The sequence below is a fragment of the Sander vitreus genome, chromosome 15, assembly GCF_031162955.1.
Source record: "Sander vitreus isolate 19-12246 chromosome 15, sanVit1, whole genome shotgun sequence".
NCBI lineage: Eukaryota > Metazoa > Chordata > Actinopteri > Perciformes > Percidae > Sander > Sander vitreus.
Window position 1 is genome coordinate 29,380,202 of NC_135869.1, and position 16,190 is coordinate 29,396,391.

General features: G+C 45.8%; 1 protein-coding gene across 7 annotated transcripts in view; it reads right to left on the reverse strand.

The window, feature by feature from the left end:
* Nucleotides 1-16,190, reverse strand: part of atxn2l (ataxin 2-like) — a 33,327-nt gene that overhangs the window by 17,080 nt on the left and 57 nt on the right. For 2 of the 7 annotated variants that reach the window (XM_078268703.1, XM_078268707.1), the window contains exons 2-8: nucleotides 15,450-15,501; nucleotides 13,379-13,435; nucleotides 13,222-13,293; nucleotides 11,301-11,487; nucleotides 10,275-10,393; nucleotides 7,009-7,100; nucleotides 3,970-4,176 (exon numbers count right to left, since the gene is read on the reverse strand). In XM_078268703.1, the coding sequence (XP_078124829.1) occupies nucleotides 3,970-4,176; nucleotides 7,009-7,100; nucleotides 10,275-10,393; nucleotides 11,301-11,487; nucleotides 13,222-13,293; nucleotides 13,379-13,435; nucleotides 15,450-15,488 (773 nt within the window). In that variant the 5' untranslated portion in view covers nucleotides 15,489-15,501. The other 5 variants (XM_078268705.1, XM_078268702.1, XM_078268701.1 and 2 more) reach the window with 5 other exon arrangements.

Here is a 16,190-nt window from a genome sequence, read left to right on the forward strand (position 1 = left end):
AAAGAATGGTTCAAAAATCCTATGAAACATCGAGGAAGGGATGAAGTGACCCTGCCCGGAGGAAGCCCGGGGCCCCCGTCTGGAGCCAGGCCCAGATGGAGGGCTCGTCAGCGAGCGTCTGGTGGCCGGGTTTGCCACGGAGCCCGGCCGGGCACAGCCCGAAAAAGCTACGTGGCGGACATCTCTCCATCCCATGGGCCCACCACCTGTGGGAGGAACCGCTGGGGTCGGGTGCGCTGCCACATGGGTGGCAGTGAAGGTCAGGGGCCTCGACGGACCAGACCTGGGCAGCAGAGGCTGGCTCTGGGGGACGTGGAATGTCACCTCTCTGTGGGGGAAGGAGCCGGAACTTGTGCGGGAGGTGGGGCGCTACCGGTTAGATCTGGTGGGGCTTACCTCTACGCACAGTCTTGGTTCTGGAACCATACTCCTGGATAGGGGTTGGACTCTTTTCTTCTCCGGAGTTGCCCAGGGTGTGAGCGCGGGCGGGGTGGGGGATACTCACAAGCCCCCGGCTGAGCGCCGCTACATTGGAGTTTAACCCGGTGGACGAGAGGGTCGCCTCCCTATGCCTGCGTGTTGTGGGGGGGGAAAACTCTGACTGTTGTTTGTGCATATGCACCGAACAAGAGTTCGGAGTATTCGGCCTTCTTGGAGACCTTGAGTGGAGTCCTGCATGGGGCTCCAGTCGGGGACTCCATAGTTCTGCTGGGGGGACTTCAACGCGCACGTGGGTAATGATGGAGACACATGGAGAGGCGTGATTGGGAGGAACGGCCTCCCTCATCTAAACCAGAGTGGTTGTTTGTTGTTGGACTTCTGTGCTAGTCATGGATTGTCTATAACGAACACCATGTTCGAACATAGGGATGCTCATAAGTGTACTTGGTACCAGACCACCCTAGGCCAAAGGTCAATGATCGATTTTATAATTGTTTCATCTGATCTGAGGCCGTATGTTTTGGACACTCGGGTGAAGAGAGGGGCGGAGCTGTCAACCGATCACCATCTGGTGGTGAGTGGGTCAGGGGGAAGACTCTGGACAGACCTGGTAAGCCCAAACGGGTAGTGCGGGTAAATTGGGAACGTCTGGAGGAGGCCCCTGTCCGACAGACTTTCAACTCACACCTCCGGCGGAGCTTTCGTGCATCCCTGTGAAGGCTGGGGGCATTGAACCCGAGTGGACAATGTGCGGTGAGGAGCTGTGGTCTTAGGTGCCTCAAGGGGCGGTAACCCACGAACACCGTGGTGGACACCGGTGGTCAGGGAAGCCGTCCGACTGAAGAAGGAGTCTTTCCGGGATATGTTATCCCAGACGACTCAGGAGGCAGTTGCAAGGTACCGAAGGGCCCGAAGGGCTGCAGCCTCTGCCGTGAAAGAGGCAAAACAGCGTGTGTGGGAGAAGTTTGGAGAAGACATGGAGAAGGACTTTCGGTCGGCACCAAGGTACTTCTGGAAAACCGTTCGCCACCTCAGGAGGGGGAAGCGGGGAACCATCCAAGCTGTGTACAGTAAGGATGGGACGCTGTTGACCTCAACTGAGGAGGTAATAGGGCGGTGGAAGGAGCACTTTGAGGAACTCCTAAATCCGACTAATACGCCCTCTATGGTAGAGGCAGAGCTGGAGGATGAGGGGGGATTGGCATCAATTTCCCTGTGTGGAGAGGTTGTCTTGGTTGACACGCCTCTTCAACATTGCGTGGAAGTCTGGGACGGTGCCTAAGGAGTGGCAGACCGGGGTGGTGGTTCCCCTTTTTAAAAAGGGGGACCAGAGGGTGTGTGCCAATTACAGGGGTATCACACTTCTCAGCCTCCCCGGTAAAGTCTACTCCAAGGTGCTGGAAAGGAGGGTTCGGTCGATAGTCGAATCTCAGGTTGAAGAGGAACAATGCGGATTCCGTCCTGGTTGTGGAAAAACGGACCAGATCTTTACTCTCGCAAGGATCCTGGAGGGAGCCTGGGAGTATGCCCAACCAGTCTACATGTGTTTTGTGGATCTGGAGAAGGCGTATGACCGGGTGCCCCGGGAGATATTGTGGGAGGTGCTGCGGGAGTACGGGGTGAGGGGTCCCTTCTCAGGGCCATCCAATCTCTGTACGACCAAAGCGAGAGCTGTGTCCGGGTTCTCGGCAGTAAGTCGGACTCGTTTCAGGTGAGAGTTGGCCTCCGCCAGGAGCTGCGCTTTGTCACCAATCCTGTTTGTAGTATTTATGGACAGGATATCGAGGCGTAGTCGGGGTGGAGAGGGGTTGCAGTTCGGTGGGCTGGGGATCTCATCGCTGCTTTTTGCAGATGATGTGGTCCTGATGGCATCATCGGCCTGTGACCTTCAGCACTCACTGGATCGGTTCGCAGCCGAGTGTGAAGCGGCTGGGATGAGGATCAGCACCTCTAAATCGGAGGCCATGGTTCTCAGCAGGGAAACCGATGGAGTGCCTTCTCCAGGTAGGGAATGAGTCCTTACCCCAAGTGAAGGAGTTCAAGTACCTTGGGGTCTTGTTCGCGAGTGAGGGGACAATGGAGCGGGAGATTGGTCGGAGAATCGGCACAGCAGGTGCGGTATTACATTCAATTTATCGCACCGTTGTGACGAAAAGAGAGCTGAGCCAGAAGGCAAAGCTCTCAATCTACCGGTCAGTTTTTGTTCCTACCCTCACCTATGGTCATGAAGGCTGGGTCATGACCGAAAGAACAAGATCCAGGGTACAAGCGGCCGAAATGGGTTTCCTCAGGAGGGTTGCTGGCGTCTCCCTTAGAGATAGGGTGAGAAGCTCAGTTATCCGTGAGGAGCTCGGAGTAGAGCCGCTGCTCCTTTGCGTCGAAAGGAGCCAGTTGAGGTGGTTCGGGCATCTGGTAAGGATGCCCCCTGGGTGCCTCCCTAGAGAGGTGTTCCAGGCACGTCCAGCTGGGAGGAGGCCTCGGGGGAGACCCAGGACTAGGTGGAGGGATTATATCTCTAACCTGGCCTGGGAACGCCTCGGGATCCCCCAGTCGGAGCTGGTTAATGTGGCCCGGGAAAGGGAAGTTTGGGGTCCCCTGCTGGAGCTGCTACCCCCGCGACCCGACCCCGGATAAGCGGATGAAGATGGATGGATGGACTGTGGTCCCAGCTCTCTTCAGGTCATTGATCAGGTCCTGCCGTGGTCTGGGCTGATCCCTCACCTTCCTCATGATCATTGATGCCCCACAAGGTGAGATCTTGTATGGAGCCCCAGACCGAGGGAGATTGACCGTCATCTTGAACTTCTTCCATTTTCTAATAATTGCGGTTACAGTTGTTGACTTCTCACCAAGCTGCTTGCCTATTGTCCTGTAGCCCATCCCAGCCTTGTGCAGGTCTACAATGTTATCCCTGATGTCCTTACACAGCTCTCTGGTCTTGGCCATTGTGGAGAGGTTGGAGTCTGGTTGATTGAGTGTGTGGACAGGTGTCTTTTATACAGGTAACGAGTTCAAACAGGTGCCGTTAATACAGGTAATGAGTGGAGAACAGGAGAGCTTCTTAAAGAAAAACCAACAGGTCTGTGAGAGCTGGAATTCTTACTGGTTGGTAGGTGATCAAATACTTATGTCATGCAATAAAATGCAAATTAATTATTTAATAATCATAAAATGTGATTTTCTGGATTTTTGTTTTAGATCCCGTCTCTCACAGTTGAAGAGTACCTATGATAAACATTACAGACCTCTACATGGTTTGTAAGTAGGAAAACCTGCAAAATCGGCAGTGTATCAAATACTTCTCCCCACTGTATAGGTACTGAGCATGGGCAGCCCCCCCACTCTGACATCTCTCCATTAGTGCATGTATAGGTACTGACCGTGTGTGTGTGTGTGTGTGTGTGTAATAACAACAGAGTGTACATTGTAATTTCCCCATTGGGGATCAATAAAGAGTATAAAAATTAGTATTTATAATGTAGCTCCAAAAGGCGAACAGACAGAGAAGTTGTGTGGTGTTCCTCTTACCGGCCGCTGGCGGGGAACCCGGGACTGGCCCGGTCCTCCCTCTCTCGGACCACCGAGCTGTATTTGTCCTCCTCGCTGCGGCCCTCGTCGTTCTCCAAAGAAACCCGCCGGCGGTACTGCACGCTGCCCTCGATCTCGTTGGCCAACCGAGCGGCTCGCGCTTCCCGCTGTCGGAAAACCTCAGAGTTCCCTTTCTCCAAAGGCATGCTGGGAAGAAAAAAAAACACAGGAGACACAAATATGATGTTCATGCTAATAGTAATTTAAAAAGGGAGCTGTGATGTTCTCTCATTAACAGGGTTAAACTGATGCACCGTTGGACTCATCTAAACTACATTTCTGTCAGGAAATTAGTTTGTAATATTCTGCTGATTTAAATTACATTTATTTTGGGGAGAGTAATTGTTTTCGTCGTAGAATCTTGATATTATACTTTCATATGCAGGGTAAAATACTGGCTGGAGTCATTTATAATAAATAAATTGAGTATGTGGACTTTACGTTCTTATTAAAATCTACTGATCTTTATTGGGTCTAATATTTAAAGCTTGTTCATCATTTCTATGAATGACGAATGATGGAGAACTATGAAAACATGACTTTTTGGCAAATTTCCATGACTATGTATTCCTGAAAATGTCAGTCGACATTACACAATAAGAATAAACATCTGTGTTAAAGGTTCCCCTCAGAGGTTTAACAATCAAATGAATGATGTCTGTGGTTCATAGTGGGAGTCGTAATATCGCTCCCTGAATAGAACGGTGAGGTTAGGACGACGTGAAATACATTTATTAATCACATATTATTATGCGGTGTTAAAAAAAGAAATTCCATTAATTTTCCAAAACTTTCTGGGTCTTTTTGTTTCCAAAACCTTTCCAGGCCTGGAATTTACATTTTTTGAATTCCATAACTTTTCCAGTTTTTCTCAAAACGTATGAACCCTGTAAACTGGAACTGGACTGACTGCTAATCAGAATCAGGTGGGTTTGGAATTTGGGTTTCTTTCAACCAAATTGTCAAAAGGAATAATGTGGATGGTTCCATACAACCATTCCTCTTCACAAGTTAAATAAATCAGTTCACCACTTTCATTGAATTTGGGTGTTTTATTCAATGTTATAGCATTTGAAGTAAAAAGATGAAATAACGCTAAAAAAAAAAAAAGAGAAAAATGTTGGAATAAAGCTTAAAAAAAAACATGTGACTTAAACATCAAAAAAGTTACTTAAACGTGGCCGGGTTGCTCAGAGGTAGAGCAGGCGCACATATACTGAATAGAGCTTAGATCTGGCCCAAAAAAAATCAAGCCCGACCCAACCCGAGCCCGATTTCAACCCGAAACTTTTTTAATACGTGGGCCGTTATAATTGACGTTCTCAACTACAATTCAGAGTTGTTTATTCCCGGTGTGATGCTGCACCATACGGCCCAGCGGGCCCGGTGTGATGCTGCACCATACGGCCCAGCGGGCCCGGTGTAATGATCCATCATACGGCCCAGCGGGCCCGGTGTGATGCTCCACTATACGGCCCAGCCCAGCAGGCCCGGTGTGATGCTCCACCATACGGCCCAGTAAGCCCGGTGTGATGCTCCACCATACGGCCCAGCAGGCCCGGTGTGATGCTCCACCATACAGCCCAGCAGGCCCGGTGTGATGCTCCACCATACAGCCCAGCAGGCCCGGTGTGATGCTCCACCATACAGCCCAGCAGGCCTGGTGAGATGTGTGCGAGAGGAGAAGACTCCGCTCATGACACGTGTTGCATTTTGTAACTGTAGTCCACTTGTGTAACTTTTTGGACACATTTGTTACTTTGGCCTAAATATAGCCTCTATAGATAATATTTCTGATTATGGCAGAGCTTTCTCCCCACCCAATTAGGCTAATAAAGTAATGATTAAAAAAAAACAAATGCTTGCTCAAGGGCCCGGCCCGAGGATAGTGGCAGAAAATAACAGCCCGGCCTTGGGTAGAGAATCTAAACTCTAATACTGAGCGGTTTATTCTCTCTCTCTCTCTCTCTCTCTCTCTCTCTCTTTGTCTGTCTCTCTCTCTCTCTTTGTCTGTCTCTCTCTCTCTCTCTCTCTCTTTGTCTGTCTCTCTCTCTCTCTCCTCTCTCTCTCTCTCTCTCTCTCTCTCCATTAAAGGCAGAAAAGCAAAAAGTTGAAATAATAAGTACATTTATAATTTTGACCCAGAAAAAAAAGAAAAGAAAAAGAGTTGCATGGTCGACGGGAAGACAACACGAGACACACATTCATAATATGCAGGGCAGCTGTCCACAGCAGAGCCTGATTAGATATATGCAACACCAAGAATAATAATAATAATAATAACAATATAAAAATAATAACAATATTAATAATAACAATAACAACAATAATAATAATAATAATAATAATAATAACAATAATACAGACAAAAGCATTAGGGTCCACACAGCTTTGCTGCTCGGCCTCTAATAACCAAGAAGGAAAAGTCCGGTTTTGCTTCTAAGTTTGGTATCACCTAGCCTGGTGAGAGCGTCCTGATCTGGCGAGCTCCAGTTCTCCACTCACAGATCAGTCTGGCATCTTGAGACAGAGAACATTTGGAGCCGTTCGCCAAACGACCGACCAATCAGCGTTGGTTTTGAGGCGGGTTTAGGTGTGATGCAACGAGAAGCGACTGTTCAGTCTGAACAACGTGGCGGCTTCCACGGATGAGATGAGCGTAGCTATCGCACCAGTTTGATCTGAATCAGAAAGTATTCCTTCGTTGAAAGAAAAGCAACAAACGGCTCTGGAGGCTTCTGATTGGTTGATTTGGTCCGTCTATCACCAACATAGGTGGTGATAGACGGATGGTTTATCCAATCAGCTAACCAGGATTTTCGCCCCTTCCCAAACAGTTCTCCAACGGAAAGTTCCCAGATGGATATGCCGAGCAAACGCCAACAATCCATCTGGAGTCAGGTTAGGTGTCAGTTCCCCTGGATATAAACTGACTTTTGTCTGAGTGCATCAGCTCGTGGAAGAGAAACTCGGACTCACGTGTACATGGAGAGGCTGGAGTCGTAGGTGGACTTGACGCCGTACGCCTCCTCGTTGAACTTGAACATCTCGTTGGCGTCCCAGCCGTTTGACTGAAACAAAACAGAACAGAACAACTGAGAAAGCGTCAGCTGCCGTCTCTCTGTGATTATGTTTATAATGGACACAGCGGAGGCCCAACTGTTTTTATTTTTTTTTATTAACCTTTATTTTAGAGTCCAGAGTCACGGCCAAAGCCGATTCCAAAGACCGCTGTTCGCCAGCAGCAGCAGCCATAAGCCCCGCCCACCGACTCTATACACAATGTGATTGGCCTGACTAGGATTTGGGTTTTCCAGCTCGCAAGCCAACGGAGAGTTGCTAGACGACCCTGGCTGCAGATTACATTTGCTGCTGCTAAGGTGGTCTAGATTTCTAGACTATAATTTAACCTGATTCTGCTATTTATACCAGGATGAGGGTGCAAAAACTAACCAACCAACGCTCTCATACAAGCTACAGTGATGAGTACTAAAACCAGAATTAGTTAGAGTACCATTTAATCACACACCGATCCTGCTGCAACACGTTATTCAGCTATCAGCAGGCCAAACATCTGAAGACTGCAGCTGATACAAGATGCTGCTGCCAGGCTTAGGTAGCGACATCACCACACCAGTACACCGACACCATATCGACATCGATATATGAGGCTAGATATCGTTTTCAATTTTGGATATCGTGATATAACAAAAGTTGGTTTTAAAGCACGTATCAAACTCAAGGCCCGCAGGCCAAATCCGGCCCTTCTATGTTTTTTGTCGCGTTTTCCAATGTTTTTGACGCGTTCTTCTTTGACGGCCAAGTTACTTTTTTAGGGCTGTATGTCGACCGAGCTGTAAGTGAGAAGACTATATGAGACATGCAATAACACAGACAGAACAAAGATATTTGACTTTTTCACATAAACATAGAGGTCTATGCCTCGACGCAGAGGTCCAGGGTTTGAATCCGACCTGTGATGATTTCCTGCAAAAAAGAATCTTAAAAAAAATAAATAAATAAAGCATGTCAATAAAGTGAACATGTTTGGCCCAGGACCCCTCTTTGAAATCTCTTCCTAAAACACTTTTATCTTCTGGCTTTTTCTTAACGGATTGTATTTTTTGAAATTGTTATATTGTAGAAAGTATTTAATCTAGGGCTGTCAAACGATTATTTTTTAAATTAATTAAAATTAGATTAATCGCATGTTTATCACATGATTAAAATTCTATTAATTTGCATTTCGAACAGTTATTAAGTCCATATTAACAGTGAAAGCCGTTCTTACCAGAGGATCTTAACTGGGAATCAATGAATGCAAAGAAAGTGACTTTATGAAGTTGACTTTAAGATTTGTATTTGTTTATTATTTATTTACTGTAAACAAAAGAAAAATGTGTGAATCTAGTCACACATTTGAATCTAGAGTCAATATAGTGTGCAGTAACTCCTAAATAATAGTTGATAACTCACTGACGTCCAGTGATCACCTTGCAGCAGTTCCAGTGTGGCTGCTTTCTCCGTGTCATCAGGCTGTGTGTGGTGAGACTACTGTCCCCCTCGACGGCCATGTATGAGACGGGTCAGGTGAGACTACTGTCCCCCTCGATGGCCACGTATGAGACGGGTCAGGTGGGACTACTGTCCCCCTCGACGGCCACGTATGAGACGGGTCAGGTGAGACTACTGTCCCCCTCGACGGCCACGTATGAGACGGGTCAGGTGAGACTACTGTCCCCCTCGACGGCCATGTATGAGACGGGTCAGGTGAGACTACTGTCCCCCTCGACGGCCATGTATGAGACGGGTCAGGTGAGACTACTGTCCCTGTCGACGGCCGTGTATAAGACAGGTCAGGTGAGACTACTGTCCCTGTCGACGGCCGTGTATAAGACAGGTCAGGTGAGACTACTGTCCCCCTCGACGGCCGTGTATAAGACAGGTCAGGTGAGACTACTGTCCCCCTCGACGGCCGTGTATAAGACAGGTCAGGTGAAACTACTGTCCCCCTCGACGGCCATGTATAAGACGGGTCAGGTGAGACTACTGTCCCCCTCGACGGCCACGTATAAGACGGGTCAGGTGAGACTACTGTCCCCCTCGACGGCCACGTATAAGACGGGTCAGGTGAGACTACTGTCCCCCTCGACGGCCATGTATGAGACGGGTCAGGTGAAACTACTGTCCCCCTCGACGTCCATGTATAAGACGGGTCAGAACATGCCAACCGTAGTCTTTAAGACCCGAGTCCTCTACGATGCTGACAGGTCTGCAGTTAGTTGCCACCCATTTCGCAAGAGCTGTAGTCATTTCTTTGGATTTGGTTTCATCAACAGGTCGGCTAGTAGCACTTTCCAAAATACCGCTTTGCCTGAGCCCGCTAGCATCAACCTGAGTCACGTTAACTGTACTACTATGCTTAGCTCGTAGGTGGTAGCTCAAGCTTGACGTGCTTCGTGATATTTTAATTTGGCTTTACACAACGTGCATATGGCTTTCGATCTGTCCGGGAGTTTCAGAATTGCGCTGCTGCCGTCTTTCTCCATCATGCCTGCAGCAGCAGGATGTGTTAGGAGGAAGTATGGCAAAGTGCTGCAAAGGGTCAAAATAGTAGCTGTTAGGCACCACGCCAAGTGAAGTGAAAATAAATGAATAAATGGCGGCAATGAGATTTTAAAAAAATGAACGTGTTATTATTATTATTATTAATAATTAACGCGTTAATGCTTCTTTTATATATTTTATTGTTTTTACTGTGAAGTACTTGGTCACTTTGTTTTAAAAGGTGCTTTTCTAAATAAAAAGGTTTTATTATCTTCCTACAGGGACGTAACGAGTGTGTGTGTGTGTGTGTGTGTGTGTGTGTGTGTCTGTCTGTCTGTGTCTGTCTCTGTCTCTGTCTGTCTGTCTGTGTCTGTCTCTGTCTGTCTGTCTGTCTGTGTCTGTCTCTGTCTGTCTGTGTGTGTATGTATGTATGTATGTGTCTGTGTGTGTCTGTCTCTGTCTGTCTGTCTGTGTGTCTGTCTGTGTGTGTATGTATGTATGTGTGTGTGTGTGTCTGTGTGTGTCTGTCTGTCTGTGTGTGTCTCTGTCTCTGTCTGTCTGTCTGTGTGTCTGTCTGTCTGTGTGTGTATGTATGTATGTGTCTGTGTGTGTCTGTCTCTGTCTGTCTGTCTGTGTGTCTGTCTGTGTGTGTATGTATGTATGTATGTGTGTGTGTGTGTGTGTGTGCGTTCCCTCACTGTGTCCGCCTCGAGCTCGAAGTTTTCACCGATTCCGTTTCCGTCCCACCTCTGAAGAACCTTCTCCCGGTGGTCCCCGTTCACCCGAGACGAGCTGATGGACGTGTCGGTAAACGTGTCTGAAAACACACACACACACACGCACAGACACGCGCACACACACAGACACAGACACACACACCTGTTGATCGACTAATCGTTGCAGCTCTAATCTGTACATCTTTAGTCCACTCTGATTGTCTCTAATCCAGATTACATTTACGTTTGGCCAATTTCAGCATAACCTGGACTCTGAAAAATTAAATCTGATTTAGGAGTAATAGACCTTTTTCACAGCAGACATGTTGACATGTCAGAGTAGGAACAGCACAGGTGTGTTCAAACCCATTAATGATGGCTGCGTTCCACTTAGCAGAGGTCCTGGTGTTGTTCATGCTGACTCACTGAAATAGCTCACTGGGACACTTGATGGAACTGAGCCATCGTTAAGGTTATCAGTTTCAGATGTGCTTTTCCTACTATTGCTACGTTTACACGTGGCCGCTATTTTCATAAACAGACATTTCAACCTCCCTGTTATCAAAAATAACATCGTGCTCAGCTGTCAGTTTACAGACAAGTGTTCGTTTACACGTTCCCCGTGTATATATGCCGTCACGAGCACCCCAGACCTGTAGGTGGCAGTGTAACGAGAAGCTCAAGCCCACGTTAGCCAATCAGAATCCAGAAAATAGCAACAACAGCAAGGAATCACTTCCTCTCTCTCCTCTTCCTCACTTCCTCAGCTGCCTAAACCTCCGTTTGTCTCAGTTTACGTGCAAAATCTCCACTCTGGCTGAGTTTTTAGAAAGACTGGTTTTCAGAGAGTTCTCCGTTTGCGTGTGAACGAAGGGACATGTCTCCGTCTGTAAAAATAACCATGTAGGTGTAAACGGGATATATGACAAGTCAAAATGTCTGCTGTGAAAGACGTCCATTAGCAGCTTTACATATTAATATTGTCTCATCCCAGGGAGTCGCGTTTACCTCTGACGGCAAAGTTTAAGTCGACATCGCGGCAGGTCATGGTCACCAGGTCGGCGGGGCTGAAGATCATGGTGTCAGTGATGTCTTCAATCTTAGGAGGAGAGGACTGGCTTCCTCCTCCTTCCTCTCCTCCTCCTCCTCCGTCTCCATCGCTCTGTTTATGGACAGCATCCACAGCCAGCTCGCACTGATGAAAGACACAAGAGCACACACTGATAAATCATGGAACTTCTCAGATCGTATGGAGCCCAAAACAAGGGCTGCAAAATGTGAGGAAAATATGCACTAACGATATAAGTCGCGATAAGTAAACTGATATATTAAAGAGTTCTCAGTTCTGCTGCTTTCAGTATTCTGATAAAATACAACTTGCTTGTTGAGATTAAAACAAATGAAAGGAAATCATTTCCAACTTTCTTTAAATTGAACATTGAATTTAATATAAAAGGCAGCACTAAAAACAGAGTTTCTGCAGGTTTCACCAAGTCTAATTTAAGACCTTTAAGACCATTATGAATGATATTAAAGACCTTCATCACAACACCAACTAAGCCCTGAATTCAGTTTTTTCAGTATTGCTAAACTTGCACTTCCCCAAAGCTGAGAATATTTAGTTTTTATGTCTGTGGTACAATCAGAAAGAGACTCGCACCAATAACACGAATGCTGATTGGCTGCAATATAAGTTGCACGTTGGTCTCATTTGTAGTCGTAACACAGTGAAAGAACTACAATATTTAAAATACTGAGCATTAGAGGTAGCGTTGCATGGATGTAGGAAAATAAAGACCTGTTTAAAATTATTTAAGACCTAGAACACAACTTTAAGACTTAAGAGCTTGCAGAAACCCTGAAAAAACACTTTAAAGTGCAGTTTTCTGCTGATATTTTCTAACAACTTAAGACTCCGACCCACCGACCAGACGCCGACCGTCAGGAGGAGAGTCAGTCGGACTGATCAGTCTCCCCGAGGTCCAAAAAGTTCCTCAGAACACACGAAGAGACGCCGACTTGAGCGTACGTTCTGCACGTGCTGAGACGTAATACGTCTCCATAACAGCAGGCGGCGCTAATCTGTATTGTCGCCCAAAAAATGAAAACCAGCAGCTGATTGGACGAACGTGTCACGTGGGTCTGGCTGCTCCCCGACCATCATGGCGTCTCGTTCAGAATACGATCTCATATTGTCCTAAAATAGTTCACCGTAACGTGTTTCTGGAAACATCTGAAGAGAGAAACAGGCCGTGCAGCTGCTGAATCTGTCTTCATTTCAGATCAACAAAGGTCAGTTTAGAAGATTAATGTCAGATGTTGAGAGACTCTAGTCACGCTCATCCTGCTCCCCGTTTCCTGGTCAGCTCTCCACCAATCAGATGGCTCATTGAGTCTGACTGCCCGCCCTCCAACGCAACAAGTCAGGTCGGCCCAAATGAAGGCCGACGGCCCCTCTGACTGACAACGGCACGAACACACCGACCAGACTGGAGTCACGACCTCCCAGACTGTCAGACGGCTGATTATCAGCTCGTGTGTCAGAGCTTTAACACAAATAATCTCTGAGTGTCTTTGGCGATGTGTTTATAGCGCCGGTTGATATCGCGATGACGATAAAAACCTTGATTTATTGTGCACGCAGCCCAAAAAGTTAAGGATTCAGAGCAGAGCTGCAACGATTAATCGACTTATCTTTATTATTATTTTAATAATCGGTTCATTTTAAAGTAGTTTTTCATGCAGAAATATCTGAAATATGGAGGTTTCCTGCTCTTTTCTGTTTTATTTCATATTAAACTGAATATCTTATATAAATATTCACATTTAAAGACATCACCTTGGTCTTTGAGAAACTGGGATGGACATTTTTTCACTATTTTCTGACATTTCAGAGACTAATTCAGAGAAAGTGTACAGAGGATTTTACCTGTGAGCTTAAAGTCTTGAAGATTCCCTCATAGGATGCTCCATTTTTCACCCTCACATCGCAGGTGGAGCCCTGAAACCAGCAGCCAGGGAAGCTTCAGCATCTTTGTACATGTGCTTTATAACAGAATCAAGTTTTTACTACGACGTATACTCACCACGACCGCTGTGAGGAAATGAAGCATTCGGGCATTGTTGTAGACGCCTTCAAATACCTGCAGACACAGACAGGACGGGAGCATGTTTATGTGCAGCTGCTGCCACGTCTTTTATAGAAATCTGTGGCATTCATATGTTCATCCCAGAAAAGACAGATCAAATAGATATATTTGCAAATATTATTCTTTTTTTCCCATATTAATATTTTTATTTCAATTTCAGCAGCATGAAATATAATCAGTCACATTCATTTAGTATATAGGACACTTTTACATTACTGCCTTGACACAGCAGTTTTAACATATGTTAATCGTTACATAATTGAGTATATTTATTAGGGATCGACCGATGCGACTTTTTTAGAGCCGAAATTTGGAGCCGATGCTGCTTTTGCTCCCTCAATTTACATCATAAAAATGTAAACCCTGCCACACTGGAATTGTCTTCAGAATCTGCTCTGCCATTTCTTCCAATAACCAAAAACACAGATCAGTGTCACTTCTGCAATCATCCTACATTCATATCCCCCAAATGATGTGAGCAACGTGCATCATATGGATGGGTGCGCTGCATATGGGTCAACATCTACAACACAGCCTTGATGATGCAATGCTTGCTGACATATTATAAGATATAATCACGTCATCACAAAATGTCCTTTGTCAACTCATTTAAATAATTTAAAAAAAAAACAATAAACCTGAAAAGTAGCCATTGAAATAAAGTGCTTGATTTGTTATTTAAGACTGCCACCAACAAGCCCGCCAGGCTTCCAGCACCAACAAGCCCGCCAGGCTTCCAGCACCAACAAGCCCGCCAGGCTTCCAGCACCAGCACTCTGCTAGTGGGGGAGGAGCAGTGCATGGTCTGAACGTGAACTGCAGCATCTCCAGCAACACAGAGCTGCCTGTGTGGACGCCTGTCTGAAAATAATGCCGGGGACAACTATCGGCGAACGCAGCAGCCGCGTATTGGCCGATGCCTATACACGTAAAACGCAAATATCAGCCCGATATATCGGTGAAAGATATAGCATACATTTAAAAGAAAAATTAATTCTGCATTATCCACAAAAAATACTCTTTTTTTAAATCTCTATTTGCCGTTTTCTTCGTCTTTTAGGAGAGCTAACCGAATGTTTTTTGGGATAAACTAAAGATTTTGACACCTGAAACCTGCCGGTGGACAAACTCTGTCATGGAGACACAAACATCTTTTCTTTTAAAGATTATTTTTGGGGCATTTCGGCCTTTATTTCCACAAGACAGCTGAAGACACGAGGGGGGGGGGGGGGGGACGCCACGCAGCAAAGGGCCGCAGGGCGGAGTCGAACCTGCAGCCGCTGCATCTACCAGCTGAGCCAACCGGGCGCCCGAGACACAAACATCTTGAACATTTCTCGTCACTCATTTCATTTATTAACCGACATATAAACTGATATAAATATATTATTATATCTGTGCTGGTCAGTTCGGCTGCTTCACTTTCACATTTTGCAGCAATAAAATTGGAGAGAGATGAACATGATGTCTTTTCCTTTTGGGGACATAATCTGAAGTTGGGAAAAAACATCGCAGAATATTGCAAATATGTTTAAAATCGCAATAATATCATATGTACTCATTATTTGAGATTATAAATCATTATGAGATTATAAATCATCATTATGAGACTATAAATCATTATTTTGAGATTATTTTGAGACTATAACTCATTATTTTGAGACTATAAATCATTATTTTGAGACTATAAATCATTATTTTGAGACTATAAATCATTATTCCATCCATAATAATGCATCAGTATTAACATAATAACATAACACATCATAATTAAACACTACTCATATACTGAATGTTGTAAAATCAGGACTTTTACTTTGATAACTAGGGTGTGGTGGCAGTGTCCCATTGTTTACACCCAGCAGGCTGAAGAACAGCTGTGGCTGTTTACAGGGAGATCTGCGGAGTATTATTATTATTACATCCGTCTGACTTCACATCATTCCTGGCAAACATGAGCTAGCTGCTAGCTAAATGAACACACTGAGCTGTCTGTAACGTTACTTACTAAGCTGCTTACAGGAGGTGACTGCGATGGCGGTTTCATTGTGCTCCTGGTCCTGCGGAGGGGAAAATACATGTCAGCTAGCAGCTAGCAGCTAGCAGCTAACAGCTAACAGCTAGCAGCTAACAGCTAGCAGCTAGCAGCTAACAGCTAGCAGCTAGCAGGTATCAAGTGCTCCTTCAGAGAGAACAATACACCTTAAACAGACAACACACACGCGACGTTAACACTGACATGGCATGATTTGGTACGACTTTAACCAGCTAATATAACCTAAACTGTTTCTATGAAATGTAAAGTAGTATAAACTAAGTGTTGTCTTTCAAAATAGTAAAAATCCAGCTAGCTAAGTCAGCTAATGTAGCTAGCTTAGCGTAGACGTCGAATTTTGGCAACAGAGACACAAACGAACCGCTAGAAACGATGTCGGCATCACATTAGAAACTGACAGCTGAGCAAGTCTTAGTATTTAAATTATACTTTTTAGTCATGAGCATCCCTGTTATTCCAGTGTCGTCGTTGCAGTGTAAAGTCACTCGGTTTGACAGGCCACACACGATACGCCGCTGAAAAAACAACAAAACACGGCAACGGGTGCGTTCGATTTGCAACAAACCGGCATCAGCTGTACGGGTCGAGTCAGGCGGGCGGGCTGCTTCCAGGCGGTAGAACTCCACAAATGTATTTTACATTAATCACAAATACCTAATTGTATTCAAAATAACCATTTCAGTTATGTACGTA